The 15,885-nt window shown below is 41.9% G+C and overlaps 1 protein-coding gene across 7 annotated transcripts in view; it reads left to right on the top strand.

Annotated features, from left to right (window-relative positions):
* The first annotated feature begins 240 nt into the window (after positions 1 to 240).
* Positions 241 to 15,885, top strand: part of HELZ (helicase with zinc finger) — an 85,012-nt gene continuing 69,367 nt past the window's right edge. For 2 of the 7 annotated variants that reach the window (XM_064395243.1, XM_064395238.1), the window contains exon 1: positions 241 to 371. Coding sequence is in view for 1 of the 7 variants with exons in the window: in XM_064395244.1 (XP_064251314.1) it covers positions 365 to 371 (7 nt within the window). In the remaining 6 variants the exon portion in view is untranslated. The other 5 variants (XM_064395239.1, XM_064395240.1, XM_064395244.1 and 2 more) reach the window with 5 other exon arrangements.

Genomic DNA, 15,885 nt, shown 5'->3' with positions numbered 1-15,885 from the left:
AAAAAAAAATAAAGAGAGCACGGAAACCCCCCGAAGCTGCCCGTTTCTAGCGCGGGCGGAGCGGAGGTGGCCCCAGACGCTGTTCCGTGATGGGACCTCGGGCTGCGCTTCAGCGGCCGCCGGGCTGAGGGGAGAGCGGATCCCGGTCCTCATCCTCATGCCCTGTGCCGGACCGCCACCCCGTCCCCATCGCCGTCCCGTCCCGGACCCCACGCCGTTGCCGTTGCCGTTGCCATTGCCGTCCCCGTCCCGTCCCGTCCCCTCACACCGCCGCCCTCCGCCTTCCGGGCCGCGGGGAGGGCCGGCCTTTCCCACAATGCTTTGTGGGACGTTGACAAGTGGATCCAAGATGGCGTAGAAAGTAATGACAGGTAAGTCGGGACTTCCCCGACCGCCCCCGCGGGCACCGAGCGCGGCCCGCACCGGCCGCCCGCGGCCCCGCCGCGCCCTCGCCGGACCCGCGGGGCTCCGCGGCCGGCGGCGCGGGCGGTGCGGGGCGCGGGGGCCGCGCGGAGCCGGCGGGAGCGGGCCCTGTGTCCGCGGAGGGCCTGCGGCGGCCGCCGCTCGCGGGGTGTTTACGGGGCGCTCGGCCGGACCCCGGCGCCGCCGCGCTCCCCCGGGGCCCGCGGGCGGGCGGAGCGGCCCCGCGCCCGGCCGGGCCCGGGGGAAGGGCCGCGGAGCCGGGGATGCCTCGCAGGAGCCGGGGGTGCTCCGGGGGGGATGCAGGGGGGGTGGGAGGCAGCTTTGTTTTTGTACCGGGCGGGGCGGGAGGGGATGGGAGAGACGGCCGGAAAATAACAATGGTGAAATAGAAGTGGGAAAAAAAAAATGGGGTAGGTAGGGTTTGTGGAGCGATGGAAAAATAAATTGGAAGAATTTAACAGCTGTTGTAAAATTACCCCCTCGGAGCGGTTGCAGGGTGGGCAGATGAGCTTATGTTTTTGTTTTCTGCAGGAGGCTTTTGCAGGGAGAGCCAAGTGAAGTTGGGAGGTTTAAGACAGGTCCTGAGAGCAGCTTTTGTACCCTGGATCAGCTCTGAAACTAAAACCAGGAGAGTTTCCACTGCACGTTGCAACACAGCCCTTCCAGCAGCCACTGCCATGGGTGTTTTTGGGGCACGTCCCCAGGCAGGAGAAGGATCTGTGGTACCCTTCCTGCGGTCCTTTTGTTAATTTCAAGAGGAGTGCAGTTGTTTTGGCTCCAGCGCTTTGTTAGGCAATTGTTGTTCGATTAGGGTAACACGATTAAACATCTCATTGATGGAAATTAAGAAATAACTGCGGGGAAACAGTTGCAGGGCTGCTTCCCAGTTAATGACAAAATGAGTAAGAGTTAACAAGGTAATAGAATTTTTGCATTATCAAAGGTACAGGGAGCTTGAGAGGAAGTTTTAAAATAACACATTTCAATTTTCATTGAAAAAAACAAAAGAATTCAGTTGTGAGACAGAAAAATACTCTGAAAATGGATATCCCCATTGACAGATTGAGTGTATCACCATGGCTAGTCCTGTTGGGATGGTTTGGACTGTTGACATCGTCTAATGTTGTTGTTCTTAAGAATTAGTGTAATTGAAGCAAGGCAAAGGACAAAACACACCACCTGCCATTCTTTATATAAGAAAATACATGTTCCTTTATAAAAAATAAAAAAAAATTGCAAGTGATACTTGGCAGGTTTGCATTATTTTCCAAGACTGATAGGTAGATCAGGGAGGCTTTAAAATAATGTGTGTTAAATTGGGTTGTTTCAGTGCTTTTGAACCATAGCAGATTGTGAATGAAAACTCCCCTTTTCTTTTTCTTTCTTTTCTTTTTTTTTTTTTTTTTCAATGGCAAAGCTTTTGTGATGGGGACAGTCTGGGGGTGCTGGGCAGGTCTGTAGGGAGGAGCTGATTTTGAACATTCTGTTCAAATTTAGAGGAGGGGAAAGTGTATGAGGGTCCACCACACTCCCTCCACCTCCTTGGGGTGCAAACCCAGGGAATCAGACTTTGCTAGGCTTGGCTTTTACAGTGCAGAAATTGTAAGTGGCAGAAGCTGAGTTAAGCTTTTTTTTGTTGAACTTTAATTAGCAGAGCAGTTTTTCTTTATTGGTAAGTGAAGGAACATTTTATGTGTTATTACTGATAAATTGAGTTCTCTTTGTAATTTATTCTGAAAGCAGAAATTACTTCTTTATTTTTCCTAGCTGAAATGGCATTTCCTTTATCACTCTTCACTTCTATGATTTTTTTGGACTTATGAAATGTACAGTGTGTATTTTCCCTCTTTTAAATCATACAGGCACTATGCCTTTTTCGGTGAGCCAGATGAATTTTTCTGTGGTAGAGTCTTGTTAAAGTCATGGCTTAAAGACTTGAAAGGTTGTAATAGCTTATTTTTTGGGTTTTTTTAGTCTATTTTGGGATTTTTTTTGTTTGCTTGTTTGGGGGCTTGTTTTTACCTCTTCCCATCAGACTAAAACTTAAAGGGAGATGTGGAAGCAGCATCTTATTCCCTAATTTGTCCCAGTTCTGCTTCTTGATGTGCTGTGGAGGATCCTTTTCCTTTGTGAAATCTCACTGGTTTCACAGAAGTTCCTCCTGGGCTTTGGCATCAGTGTGAGTAGATGTGGTTGTAGAAGAAGGGCTGTGGTTTGCAGAGAGCTTCTGCTCAAAGCTGGATTCGAGGAGGAATTCTCATCTCAAAAGATGTAAGTCAGAGTGCCTGGAAAGCTTGAAGAGGGGATATTCCCAGGTGGGTGAGGTACAGGTCTAGTGCTTGAGAGATGTGGAGAGCCTGATGCAAATCACTTCACCTGTTTGTGCTTCCTTTTGGAGGAATTTAAAACAGGGATGGTGAATCTTACTGACTTGTAAGGAGTCCTGACGCCTGTGGATGAAAGAGCCCAGGCAGGAGCTGGGCAATAATATTGCTGATGTTTTCCAACTCTGTTAATTTAATAGTCTGATGAAATATTTTCTCCATTGTTGGCAATTATTTTTTTTAGTAAAATCCCCTTTGCATTTATAGCTGGATATTCTTTCTGAATTTCAGGATATTGGTTTGTTTCTCTTTTTATTTGTTATTTACTACCATCTTATATTTGCTACTGAACATTATTCTTGGTGTTTTCATTTTAGTAGTGGCAGAAACAATTGCTGGAGCAATTCAGGTTATTAAAGGCCTTGAATCTCTCACCTCAGTGGCATCCCCTCCTGAGGTCAGTGGGACCTCACAGGTCTGGGAGCAGGAGTGAAACCTAAATTAAAAAAGTCTTTGGAATTAATTTAAATGCATCCCCTGTGTACAGCCTGAGTAACTGGGGAAAGTCGTGGGAGGAGGAAGGATGGTGTGCCACTGCTCCAGCTCAGGGAGAGAGTGCTTGGACAGCTGGAATTCCCCTGCCTGGGGGATCAGCAGGCCAGGAATCCCAGCAGCCTCAGTCCTGTCCTGACGTTTCTCCTGGCATTGCTGAAGCTTTCTTCCTGGAAGGAAGCAGATCCCCAGTGTTCCTGTCTGCAGCACTGCCAGTGGCTCATCATGGTGGGGAAAATTCCAAATTTTGTAATCCCAACCCTCCCTCCTGCTCATATTGCAGCTCTTGAATCCTTTCTCACTTCTTTTGCTGAGATGCTGTGGCAAAATCTCATTTTCACTATGTGGTACATGTATTTTTCCTGCCATAAATGGAAGGATTGTGAGTTAGATTTTCAGGACAAACAAGACCTTCCCTTTTCATTCTTGTTTGTCTTGCTATCTCTTCTGTGGCCTTTGGCAGCAAGGCAGCATTTGTGTTTATATGTATCGATGACATATATTTAGGGACATGGTACTTTATGTGTTGGATTTCCTCCTCCCCTTAGTGCAGACTTCTGTGGTTGCCATTCTTTTTCAACACGGAAGAGAGAATGTTGTAAAAGAGACTGTTTTTTCAAAAGTTTCCACTCAGCATTGATATGGAATTAAAAAGAAACCTGAAGGAATGTTTGATCTTCTTTTGGTCTTCTGGAGATATTGACTGGGAAAATAAACATTTGTTGTCCCCAAATGTTTTGGGGTGGGAGAAAATAGCTAAACTTCACAGACAGGGAAATTTGGAGTCTGCAAGGTCAGAGGCTGCTCCACAGGAACAGGCCAGCTTCTGGGGATTTCATGATGGTGGCACTGATATGTGACTCAGGTTCCTTATTCCAGAACAGTCTTGCTTACTGAGCTTTTCTCTTCACACGAATGTTTACAACATGAGGCTTCCAACAGAAGCAATCCCTTGTGTCTGAGAAACACAGAAAAGTGAATATTGCTGTAGGAAAAGAAGGGATTGGGAATTTAAGCAGGGAGATTGTAATTACCCATGGGTGAGAATTTGTTTTCTGTTGCATTTCTATTGCATTGCCAGTTGAAGTTAAAGGATACTTAATGGGGCTATAATGTAATACCCACATATCCCTCCATAATTTTCTATGCAAATTCATTGTTGTAAATTAGAAATGGACTGGTTATTTATCCAGTCTTTTCGCAGAGTCCTCCATAATATCAAGTTACAGCCTTATTACAGGAAAGCCTTACAGATTAGAAATTATAGATTTCAATCTTTTTCTCCTTAAATGTAATTTTACTACACTGAGAGATTCCATTTTGTTCCTACAAAGTTTGAGTGGTGACTGTGGCCCCATCCTCTTTCCAAATACAAACGATCAGATTTTCTGAGTGGCGTGGAGTCTTTGTCAGAGGTTAGAAGGCTTGAATTTTAGCAGGAAGGTAATTTAGAGTTAGTAGCACTGACCTGCACAGGTTTTCCAAGAAGCAGTGGCTACACAGCTGCTGAGCTGGTAGCAAGAAGTTTTGTAGGTCGTGTTATGTAGAGATATGTTTTGGACGTGTGACTGGGAGCTGTTTTGCCATTTCTTGCTGTTAGTCCTGGGAAATACCACTTTCATGAAGAATCATGTGTCTGAGGTGAATGTTTTGAATCTTTGGCTTATGTGTGGTTTGGGGAAATAAGTTTCATGCTCTTGTTTGTAAGCAGTAGCAAGGCTAGTGATTCTTGGAGCTGTAATGATGAAATATTGGAAGAAAAAGAACAGTAGGTTTGTGTTTGGTATGAAATTTTGAATGTTGCAGTGGCAGGAAGTGAAGGATAGAAATGTGAGCACTGTGTGGACTCGTCTGAGCTGGTTTTATGGTAGTTAGGGTAAGTGTTATTTAGAAATGATCTTTCAGTCTGTGAATTTCACGGTCTGGGTTTTTTCCCCCCATAGTTATATATAGCAAAAATACTGTATTCATCAAAACACTAAAAATTATGGTGCTTAAATATGCTTAAAAGGTCTTTCATAGCCCTTCAGACCCCACTGGCAAGAGGGAAATCTGTAACATGAGCTGTTTTCGAGAATCTTGGTTGTTAGTAATGTGGCACGAGTGTTTAATTTGCTGGAAAATGTTTAGTGGTTCAGCAAACCAAGAAGGTAACAAATCTTTGTGGACATCGTAAATGGAGAATGCCACAAATGAAAAGAGTAGTGGTTTTGGCACCACCTAAAATAACACTTCTTCCCTATGTTTCTTTTCACTTGATGTAAGGTAATCTCTGTTTTTTTAAAGTGAAAATTTCATTTTATCCTGGGGTGATTTTGGGAGGACAGGGATGGGCAGTTGGCCTCTGTTGCCAAGTAATGTTCCTTCATGGGTCTCAACTGATTCCCCCTCGGCTGGGATTCCCAAATAATGTTGGACCAGCCACAATAGCTGCCTTGCATCTGCTCCTCTGCTGTCTTGGGAGCCAGAATTTGTTGGATTTCTCTCATTATCTACACGGGGAGGTCATTAAAGGGGAATGTTTTTTGCGTGCTTGGAAATCTGTGCTAAGGCAGATCTGTGGGTCTTTTATTCCAGTGATGTTTTTGATTACAGTTGTTTGTGCAAATGGTTTTGAGGTAACTGTGCTCTGGCCATATCTTGAGACACTCACACATTTGGAATGGTGCAGGACATTTGTTTTGTCGTTTGAACTGACTGATATTACTTGGCTGTAGCTTTGTTTATGTTTGTTTGGCTGGGCTAGACACCGCTCCTCTGCTTCCCGAGTTTTGTCAGGATTATGCCGTTAACCACAGCAGGATCGTTGCTCATTCCTGCTGATGCAGTTCTTTAAGTGGGGTTTCAGATATGTGACTGAATCACTAATGTTCGTTTCAGAAGGAATGAGGAGGGCGAGTTCTGTTGGGAAATGTGTTCTGGATACACGTCGTGGTGCTGCTTGTAGGGTTTGCCGTGAGGGGAGAACTTGGGAATCCATATTCCAGTCTTGAAAGAGTCTAAAGATTGAACCTGTTGGGGCTGCCATGGTCAGGCATTTGAGGAGAGGAAACAGGGACGTTATAAAAGCATTATCCATATGCAGAAAGGTTAATGTAATTAAAATACAGAGTAATAAGACAACTCCCCAAACTAGGCTTAGCTGTGTTATGCCAAACTATTTGAAGCACGGTCATGTAAAAATAAATTTTCAAAGGTTATTTACAACAAAGATAGGAGTTTTTAGAGGTGGAGGGTTAGTTACTGCTTTGAACTTTCAAAACTGCACAAAAATACCATGTACAGTTATATAATAGGCATGGTTTGGGGAAAGATGTGCTTGGAGGATCTGTGGGTGGCATGATTGTGTTATTAAATCTGTTACGGTAGGACCCTTTTGTGCTAAGCACTGTGTAAATGCGTAACAAAAAACTCAGTCACAGTATTATTCACTACTGTAATAAATTAAAGTTCATTACAATGCTGCAATGAAGGTTGAGGTATATTGAAATAAATTTTTTCCTGTTTTGTGCCACAGTATTCTGGCTGATTCTTGTGCTCAGTTTGTGACCTGTGCAATGTAGCTGATATTCAGCATGAAGATTTTTTACAATCTTTTTGCCTTCTGAACAGATTGAAAGAGTAATTCATATTTTGCATCTCAAACAGCAAATAAACTTGGGGCTTTTGTTTTTTCCCAATTTTTCCAGCTGTAAAACTGTGATAGATAGCTGTAGCATCTGCACTTGCCCTGGGGATGTAAGCTGGATTTTCAGCTAGATTTGCTCCCAGGAGGGTGTTGCCTTGCAGTATCAGGTCATGTCAGGGGTGGAGAAAGTTCTTGTGTGAAAGTGAAAAATTGACATTTGAGGAAAGACTGTTTCAGCATTGCTACAATATCCTGTTAAGAAGAGAAAATGTGGATTGAGCCATTGAGCTTTGGAGCTACTGAGCTGCTGGGGGTGGGGAGGAGTTTGCATGGGGTTTTTGAAATGGGAATATGCTGTGATAAATAATTTCCTAGTTTAAAAACACTTTTATTTCTGAAATCCAAATACAGCTGTATTAGATGAAGCTGTGAATTGAACATGAGACTGAGAGTTAGGAACTGCTAATTTTGATTCTGTCTCTGATTAAATTGGTGAATTTGGCAAATGAACTATGGTCAAGTGCTCTCTGCAGACGGTGCTGCATGAGTGACAGGTTCAATGAGCACTGGAAAACTGTCATGTGTTTTTGCATTTAAATTTCTGAAATATATTTCTAAAACTAGTGATACGTGTTCTGTGTTCAAGTGATGCTTGGGAATCTTCTATGACTCCCCTTTGCATTCCTTGGGAACACAGTTTGGCACTTGCTTGGCATTTTGGAAATGAGGTGACACATGTTTAGTCACATCGACACAGATGTGACTATATCCTAGAGCAGGCATTTCTCAGAGGGGACTTCTGGCACTACCCTATGACTCACTGGAGAATAATATTAGGAATTGCAGGACTGGGTAAGTCCTTAAGATGTGCAGTGTTCATTTTTTGGTCAAAATTATTACTAAGCACCAATGCAGTGACAGGAACAAGGCTGTGTTCTGTTATTCTACTGCTGAGAAGAGAGGCTCTGACACAAGTAAGGCATAGTTTGGAAAGCTGTGGATTATGATGTTTAAACCAGCTTTGGAGTATGGATATTTTTCTGTAAATTTGAGTTTGAGGTTTGAGTCCTGGAGGTTGGTGCTGCTCCATGGAGAGCTGCCTGGTTGTGCAGTGCTGATTCTTCCCTTTGTTTTTCTCTGGCAAATTTCATTAAGAGAAGCAAAGATTAAATTACTTTTCTAATGCATTTTTTTAAAGTAAGTAATTGGTGATGTTGTTATGGGGATAAAATGGTAACCATGGGACAATATTTCAATTAAAATGCCCTCATCTTGGGTAAGTGTGAGAAACTCTATTCTCAAAAAGCAGTGTGGACATAGAGGTATATGGAGTACAAATTCCTGATGTTAACCAGTTATTATGAAAGATTGTTTACGTAAAGATTTTCTATGAAGGAGCCAAAAACTTTAGGTGGGGCAGAAGCACCACCTATTATTATGTTACTTGATGCTTACTATGACATATTCCTCATTTCACTTGCTTATTGTTTGCCAAATTTTAATTATTTGGGTTGAAATTTCCCATGGTAGATGTCTTTCATGGTCTGACTTTTTGGGTGCTGTTGAGGAGAGAAAGGTTCTGCCAACATGCTTCCATCTTTTCTAGAAATTCAGCAAAATATTTTCTTGTGTTCATGACAAATTAGAAAAGAAATAATCTAATGACCTATAGTGCTGCTTTGTGCAAAGTTGAGATGTGCTATTGTATAATGTTTCTGCCAAGGATGTACTTGTGATCAACTTGTGAAAATCTTCTCAGTGCTGGTCAAATCAACATTAAGTGCAAATGTAAAAGATAATCCCTGCAGTGAATATGCTTCAGCCTCAGCTAAACAGGATTTCTCTGTAATTTGAAGGCTGGGGCTCCTGTGTTCCTCCCTGGTGTGATTTTGGATATAATATGAGAGTGCAGAAAATTCTCTTTCTGTTCTCCTGATACCAAGTTCCTCCTTCCTCCCATCTCTACCTTCCTGCAGCACAGAGGAAGCAGTGACTGGATTTAAACAGAAGGTGCAAAATGCAGATTTTTGCAGAATTACGTACAATAAATGTAGAGATGGGGGTGGTTGAATGAGGAGAAGGAGATTGAAAAATATTAATATTCGAAAGAAATAGAAGGCAGGCTGTGCAGTGTGGGTACATATGATTTATAATGATAATACATTTATTTGTTGGAACACAGTTTTGCTATCTGCATCAATTAGAAAGTGTTTCTGAAATGGAGTAGGAAATAGCAAAAAAGGAGAAGGCAAATCCCAATTAATTAATTAAATCCCCATCCTTGCTACACTTCATTTTCTGTATTCCTAGTGAATTTTCCCATGTTGTGATGTAGAGAAGTGCTGGATACTCCTAAGGCACTCTGCAGACACCAGGTGCTCTGCATTGGTCATGTAAAAGGGCTGTACAGTATAGACAGAGCATAATGGGGAGAAATCACTGCTAGATCTCTTAATGTGAGTGTAAGAAGTTTCTAGAAACGTTGGTCTTATCTTAATTCTCTGTAAAATGGGAATATTGTCAGAATGATAAGGATACTTTCTTAATTCTTGTAAAGTAGTTGGTTGCAGTAGGCATTATTGAAAAGTTAATGAAAACATTCAAATGCTGTCTTTTGAGTAAGATTTGAGTAGCATGCAGTGAATAATGCCTCAAGTCCTGTGCTGAAGTATCTCACTGGATGTCCATTAGGCAGCAGCCTCCGTTCTGCCCACTCATTCTGCCAGGTAGCCCTTGGAAAATGTGCTCTGTGACTAACACAGTTAAAGGCACTATCATGACAGTGCAGGCACACAGAAGGCCAGCAAAGCTTGTACAGATGCTTTTGTCCTCACACAACCTCAAAGTATCGAACTTCACAACCCAGTATTTGTTCTGTGAAGTTAATGAATGCAATATGTGTGTGTATATTTGCTTTGTTTGAACAGGAACCTTGTATCTGTTGGCTGTGAATGGCTCTCAGACAGCAGCAGCACATGTCACATAGATGCTGTCCTTTGCCTTGCCAGGTATTTTACTTAGTTTCATCAGGACAGGTGATGTTTTCAGACAGCTGTGTGAAAAAGGATCTTTTTAAAGGTAGGATGGGAGGTATTTGGGATGTGGTGAATGGATGGGGTGATTGCAAGTGGTGAGGCCATGAATTAGTTCCAGATTTTGAGCCAAAGATAGCCAGTGTCCATGTCTGCTGCTGGCTGCACAGATTGTCCTTTTGCTGCTATTTCCAAAATGAAAATAAAAGAGATTAGTAAAGTGTTAATAATCACTTAGTAGTCTGTACTGAAATCATAACTGGCATGAAAAAAATGTAACTTGTTAGTATCTGTGATGTATGTAAAGTGGTTTAAAGCCTGCAGAGGATCCAGATGCAGAAGGCATTTGCTCTTAATCTCAATTGCCTGTGTCGTTATGTGAATGATAAACCACCCACAGGCTCTTGTTCCTTTCCCAAGAAACGTGGTTGTGCTTTTTCTATACTTTAAGCTTTCAAGATCAGACTCAAAGCTTCATTTCTGTGGCCAGAGATCATTTGCCCTCCTCATTTATGGTGCTGTCTCTGATTGTTCAGTGTGGAAGGATAGTCTGAGCATTTAACGGTCAGGGGCATCATGAGCATCTTCTTTGCCATTTTCCCTTCCCCAAACAGGCATATCATGTTCCTCAGGGGCCTTGGAGCAGGATTCTTGCTGCTGTTACACTATAGAATAAAACCTTGAGATGTGCTTGCCTCATTCTGTATGCTCCATTTCAGATTTAACATCATTTTTGGAATTGAAAGTAGGGTCATTTTGCCTGGAGTTGTACAACATTAGCCAAAGTAATTCAGTTACTTCAGAAAACTGATTAGATTGTCCTCTCTCAAGGGTGGAGGCTTTTGTATTTGTTCTGTAAGGTGTGCAGTGCATTTCTGAGAACTCCTTAACTGCTGTTACAGACTTCAGCCATAATTGCAATAAATGAGTTCATGAGATCTCTGCTGTTATATTTTTCTTAAAAGAAAAAAAAAAGCCAAAAGCACCTTTCATATAATTCTTTCCTTTATAGCCTTTGTATGAAAGATTCACTGTTCTTTTCATCTCTGTTACGTAGGTACAGTGCGCTGTCATTATCTACTCTCATTTTATTAAATGATTTTTTAGACTGGGATTATTTATGATGTGTATGTCATGACACTACGAAAGTGCATTTTTTTTCCTGTATGTCTCTGTATGTCATTTCTGTATTTTGTGCAGCTCTATTTTCTTCCATCCTGGAGGCTTGAATAAAAGGGGTTTGGGGTTTTTATTATATTATTTTTGTCTCAAGGCTAAGATCAGGTTATTTTACCATAGTGGGTAAGGAAAATAAATGGATATTTAATTTTATTTTACTGATCTAAAGGTATTTTAGTGGTATTTGGTACTAATACAAAACCAGCTGACATGTAGAGATGCAGGCATGCCTTAAGATGGGATCACAAGAGATGCCAGAGCAACTCTATAATATGATTCAACAGTGGACAGATGTACTATGCCCTGTTTTAGTGTGTGAACTGACAAATGCAGTTTGTTTGCAGAGTTTTGATAGTTGAATTCCAGTGGCCCATGATTTCTAACTGTAATATTGGCATGTTCACAGCAGCTTCTTTAGTGTGTCATATTCAATATATTAATTCAGATTAAGCCCCAGGTCTTTCCATACCTGTATAAACTAAAGTATCTTGTCAATTTTTTCTTGATAATTTTGAGTGAGAGGGAAACTATTAATCACAGGGATTGTAGCCACACCAACATTGCGACTTCCCAAATATTACTTGGATATATTAGGGAAATTACAAATTTTTGATGTGTGAATTGCTTACATGTCAGTAAAACATTGAGAAAGGGGTGGTATGTGCACTGCTTGTGTCTGTAGTCTAAAAAATTTGGAAACTCTGCTTAAACCTGGAGATTATTGGATGGATCCTGGAGCAGTTAAACTGATGAATGCACCCTATGGCATTGACTGTTATGGGCAAGAAAAATAAATAAGACTTTTCTTTCACTGGTGAGTGACACTTTGCTGCAGCCCTTGATGGTAAGTGGCAGCACGTGGCAGTAATGGATGGGCTAGCTGATGTCTTGGTATCAATAGGAGGCTGAGTTATAACTTAACCTTTCCCTGGGTCTGTTATCTGTCTTGTTACACATTTTTCATGAAAACTGCAGCATCTTCAAGACCCTTCAGACTTCTGGGAAATTCAGTTCCAATTGACTTGAAGCTCTGAAGTTACTGAGGAAAGACAGAGCAGCCAGCCTTGTAAATAAATCTAGTAGGTCTCTTCTTGCTCGTAAAAGGAATTGCTGGGAAGTTCTGATAAACCAGCTGTCTTTTCTTGAGTATTGCCTGAATTTATTACGTGTTTAAAACTTCTCTCCAGTTTGGTGGCCAGCCTTTCCAGGCTGTGAGATGGGCTGAACAATCCCAAGGGTTTGGGAAACAGAGTGCTTGCGTTTCTGTAGAGAGGGGCAGGATGAGTGGAATTCCTTCCCTGCTCGCTCTCGAGCCTGCGCCAGCCTGACCGCAATAGGCAGTGGAAGGACAAATCCATCTCCTGCTTTCCCTTCCCGCAGGACACAGGGCTGCTAGCAGGAGGACACGGCTGAATGGCCTTGGCAGGAATATTTTGTGCTTATTTCCCTCAGCAGAACTGTTTGAAGGGTTATGGATTGTAATGGGAGGCAGCTGGAGAGGCTCTTCCCCTGCACGTTCCCCATGGCAATGGGTCTCATTCATTTGCTTCACTCTGTGATTCCCAGGATGTGGCTCTTGAAGTAAATTCAATTGACAGTAAATCTCTACCAGTCTCACTGTAGGACTGCAAGTTGAACATCATTGCTTTAGCATAAATCTTTACAAGAGATGTTAATGTTTAGTTAAAATATGCAAATATTTACTGACTTGTCTACTGTTTGTCAGCTTGGCATGCGAGACCTTGGATCTGATCCTTCTGTCTTGGCAGACATTGGGAATTTTGCCAGTAACATTAATAGGAACAGCATTGTGCCCTCTAATCTGTTTGTTTATGAAGTACAGCGAGAGTTATCTGGCTAGATGCTTTACAGTGAATTGAAAAAGCATCTGTTTGAAATTTTTTTAGGAACTGTCACATGCTTTAACTTATTATTATCTTAGTGTATGGACCCTTTGATTCCATGAAGCACATCAGTAAGATGTGGAGCATGGAAGTGCACAGTCATGAGTTAAACTGCCATGAAACACTGGATTTTAGTTCATGATGTTCTCTCCTCCTACATTGATTTTAATTTGAAGTTGGACTCATCAGACTGTGGAGTAGTTCTTCAGAGCCTCCTGTGCACCAAGCAGGCGTAGTGTTTACTTGGAAATAAATGACTGTGTGGATCACGTTGTTTATCACTCTTCTTCCTCAAGCTGTCCCTTCTGCCTTTCCCAGCCCCCTCTGCAGCTCTGGAGGGGAAACATGCAGCTTTATTTGGAGATTGGATTTTAGTTCCTCATTTCATGTTTGTTGACAAACCCCCTTTGGCAAGAAGGTGGAATACTCATTAGGAATATTGAGCCTGAAAATCGTTAGTTGTATGGGGAAAAAAAAGAATTGCCATGGTTAGTTGGAAAAACCACCAAGGTTTAAGTTACACCAGTTGGAACTACCCAGGTCTTTAAAATAATAGTTTGTGGAAGATGACCTGAGTACAACTTGGCTTTCAATGAAATGCAAGTTCAGTAGGTTCTCTTCTGCTTAAGGGCAGGAGTTTTTTTGAGGTGCAAAGTATGATGCCAGATGATATATTTATATATATAATTTCTTAGGTATGTCCACCTATTTTAGATATGCAGCTTTAAATAATAAGAATATGCCTCTTTACTGGTTCTTCAATATTTTGAAGATGTATTAAACTTCACTAGAGGATAAATTACTTCTCAGAATTGAATTTAGAAGTCTTTTGCCATGTGGTTTTCCAGGTCTTTTTGAGAAAGTGAATAATCCTGATGTTTGTTCTGTTACATGTTAGTATTTTAATTTCAGTTTTGCAGACAGAAGTGAAGCTCATAACTAATTTGCTCAGTTTTGCAAAGAGAGTTGGGAATATAGCACAGACCTTGTGACACTTCAGCTTTCAGTTCTAATCTGTAATAAATTCTACTCTTAGAAATTCCAATTTTATGCCTGAAATCTTGAAAATAAAGATCTGTAAAACTGAAAATAAATTTCTTTCAACAACTGCCTTCGCTCCTTGGCTGTTAATGATTCTGTGAATACTTTAAGGTTGGAAAAGACCTCGAACGTTGAGTCCAGCCTTTGACCAAATACTGCTGTGCCAACTGAACTGTATTGTGAAGTGCACTTGTATTTCGAGCACTTCCAGGGATGGAGACTCCATCATGGGAATGGGGGGAATGGGCAGCCCGTTCCAATGCTTAACCACTCTTCCAGTGAAGAAATTTTTCTTCATATCCAACCCAAACCTCTCTTGGTGCAGCTTGAGGCCATTTTCATTTGTCCTGTCACTCGTTCCCAGGGAGCAGAGCCTGACCCCCACCTGTCTCAACCTCCTTTCAGACACTTGTAAGGATTAAGAAGGTCCCTTCTGAGCCTGTTTTTCTCCAGGCTGAGCCCCAGCAGCTCCCTCAGCTGTTCTTGAGCACACTGGTGCTCCAGCCCCTTCCCCAGATCTGTTCCCCTCTTTGGGCTTGATGCCCTTCTTGAAGGGAGGAGCCCAGAACTGGAAACTGGACTTGAGGTGAGGCACCAGCAGAGGGGAACAGTCACATTCCTGGTCCTGCTGGGACGTAGGAACTGCTCTGAATGATTTTAAAAAGAGATAAGTCAGGTACTTCAACAGACTAGGTTTTAAGAAATGGTGGTTGTAATTCATGTTCACAAGTCTCAGTTGCTGATTTAGGGTACCAAAACTAGAGAAAAAGATTCCTGAAGTTGTCAGGAAAAGTTGGGTGTCTCCAAGGAACAGTGTAGAGCACTTGGACTGGAGTCTGAAGTAGATGGCACAAATGCATAATAAATGTGCCTAATAAATGTTTGTGTCTGCAGGTATGGCTATAGATGGGATTGAAATGAAATCTGAGAGCCTGAGTGCATTATTTTCCATATGTTGTCCACATACTGGTTTTGTTTATTTTAATTCAATTTTTTTCCAAACAAATTACACTGCAGTGGCTCCTTGTCTATCGTGTCCCATGCACTGTGATTTTGGTGGATTTTTTTACACTCTGAAATGTCATTGGTGTGACTCAGTTTAGCCAGTTATCCAGGAGCTTGGTCCTTACTGCTCTTGATTCCACTTAATTCATAGGATTTAGTTCAGTTTAGCTCAGTTTAGCTTTAGTTATGTCCTCTGAAGTGCTCTGGAGTCTTCAAATTGACCAGAGAAATTGTGTGGGCACTGCTTGGTGTGTAAAATCCAGCTTCTCAAACAGCTGAATTCTGTATTTCTCCAACCAGTCAGGATAAGGCAATTGATAAGGAACATCTTTGTCTTTTATGTGGTGCCATGCTGGAGGAGAAGGGTTTCAAATCTGTCAGCTGTGCTGGCCAGGTCACTTAGGATGGGATCTGTGTTTAATCACTCTTTGGGAATAAACACACAGAAGCTCTGCTCAGCCTTTTGGTCAAAGGAATTTTGGTTATATGTCAGCCAGGAAGTGAGGAAATCAAAAGTACAGCAGAGTTCATGGAGTGCTCTATTTTCAGTCCCTTAGGAGGAAAACAGAATGTACATGAGAAAAACATCAATTAACTGTTGTGTCACTGTGGAAGCAGATTCTAGATTTGTGAAATACACAGTGGCCTAAAATGGTAGTGAAGTGGAAACCAGTGCAATTTTTAGTTGTATCTAGAAAAGATCCTTGCATACACAGCTTAAGAATACCTAATGTTTATGTAATTGAAAATCCGTGCTAAGTGATCCAGCAGAATCTTTAATAGAATTACCTCATGAA

This window comes from Passer domesticus, chromosome 20 (assembly GCF_036417665.1).
Source record: "Passer domesticus isolate bPasDom1 chromosome 20, bPasDom1.hap1, whole genome shotgun sequence".
NCBI lineage: Eukaryota > Metazoa > Chordata > Aves > Passeriformes > Passeridae > Passer > Passer domesticus.
The sequence above is the reverse complement of the archived record's forward strand: the minus strand, read 5'-3'. Positions and strand labels throughout refer to the sequence as shown.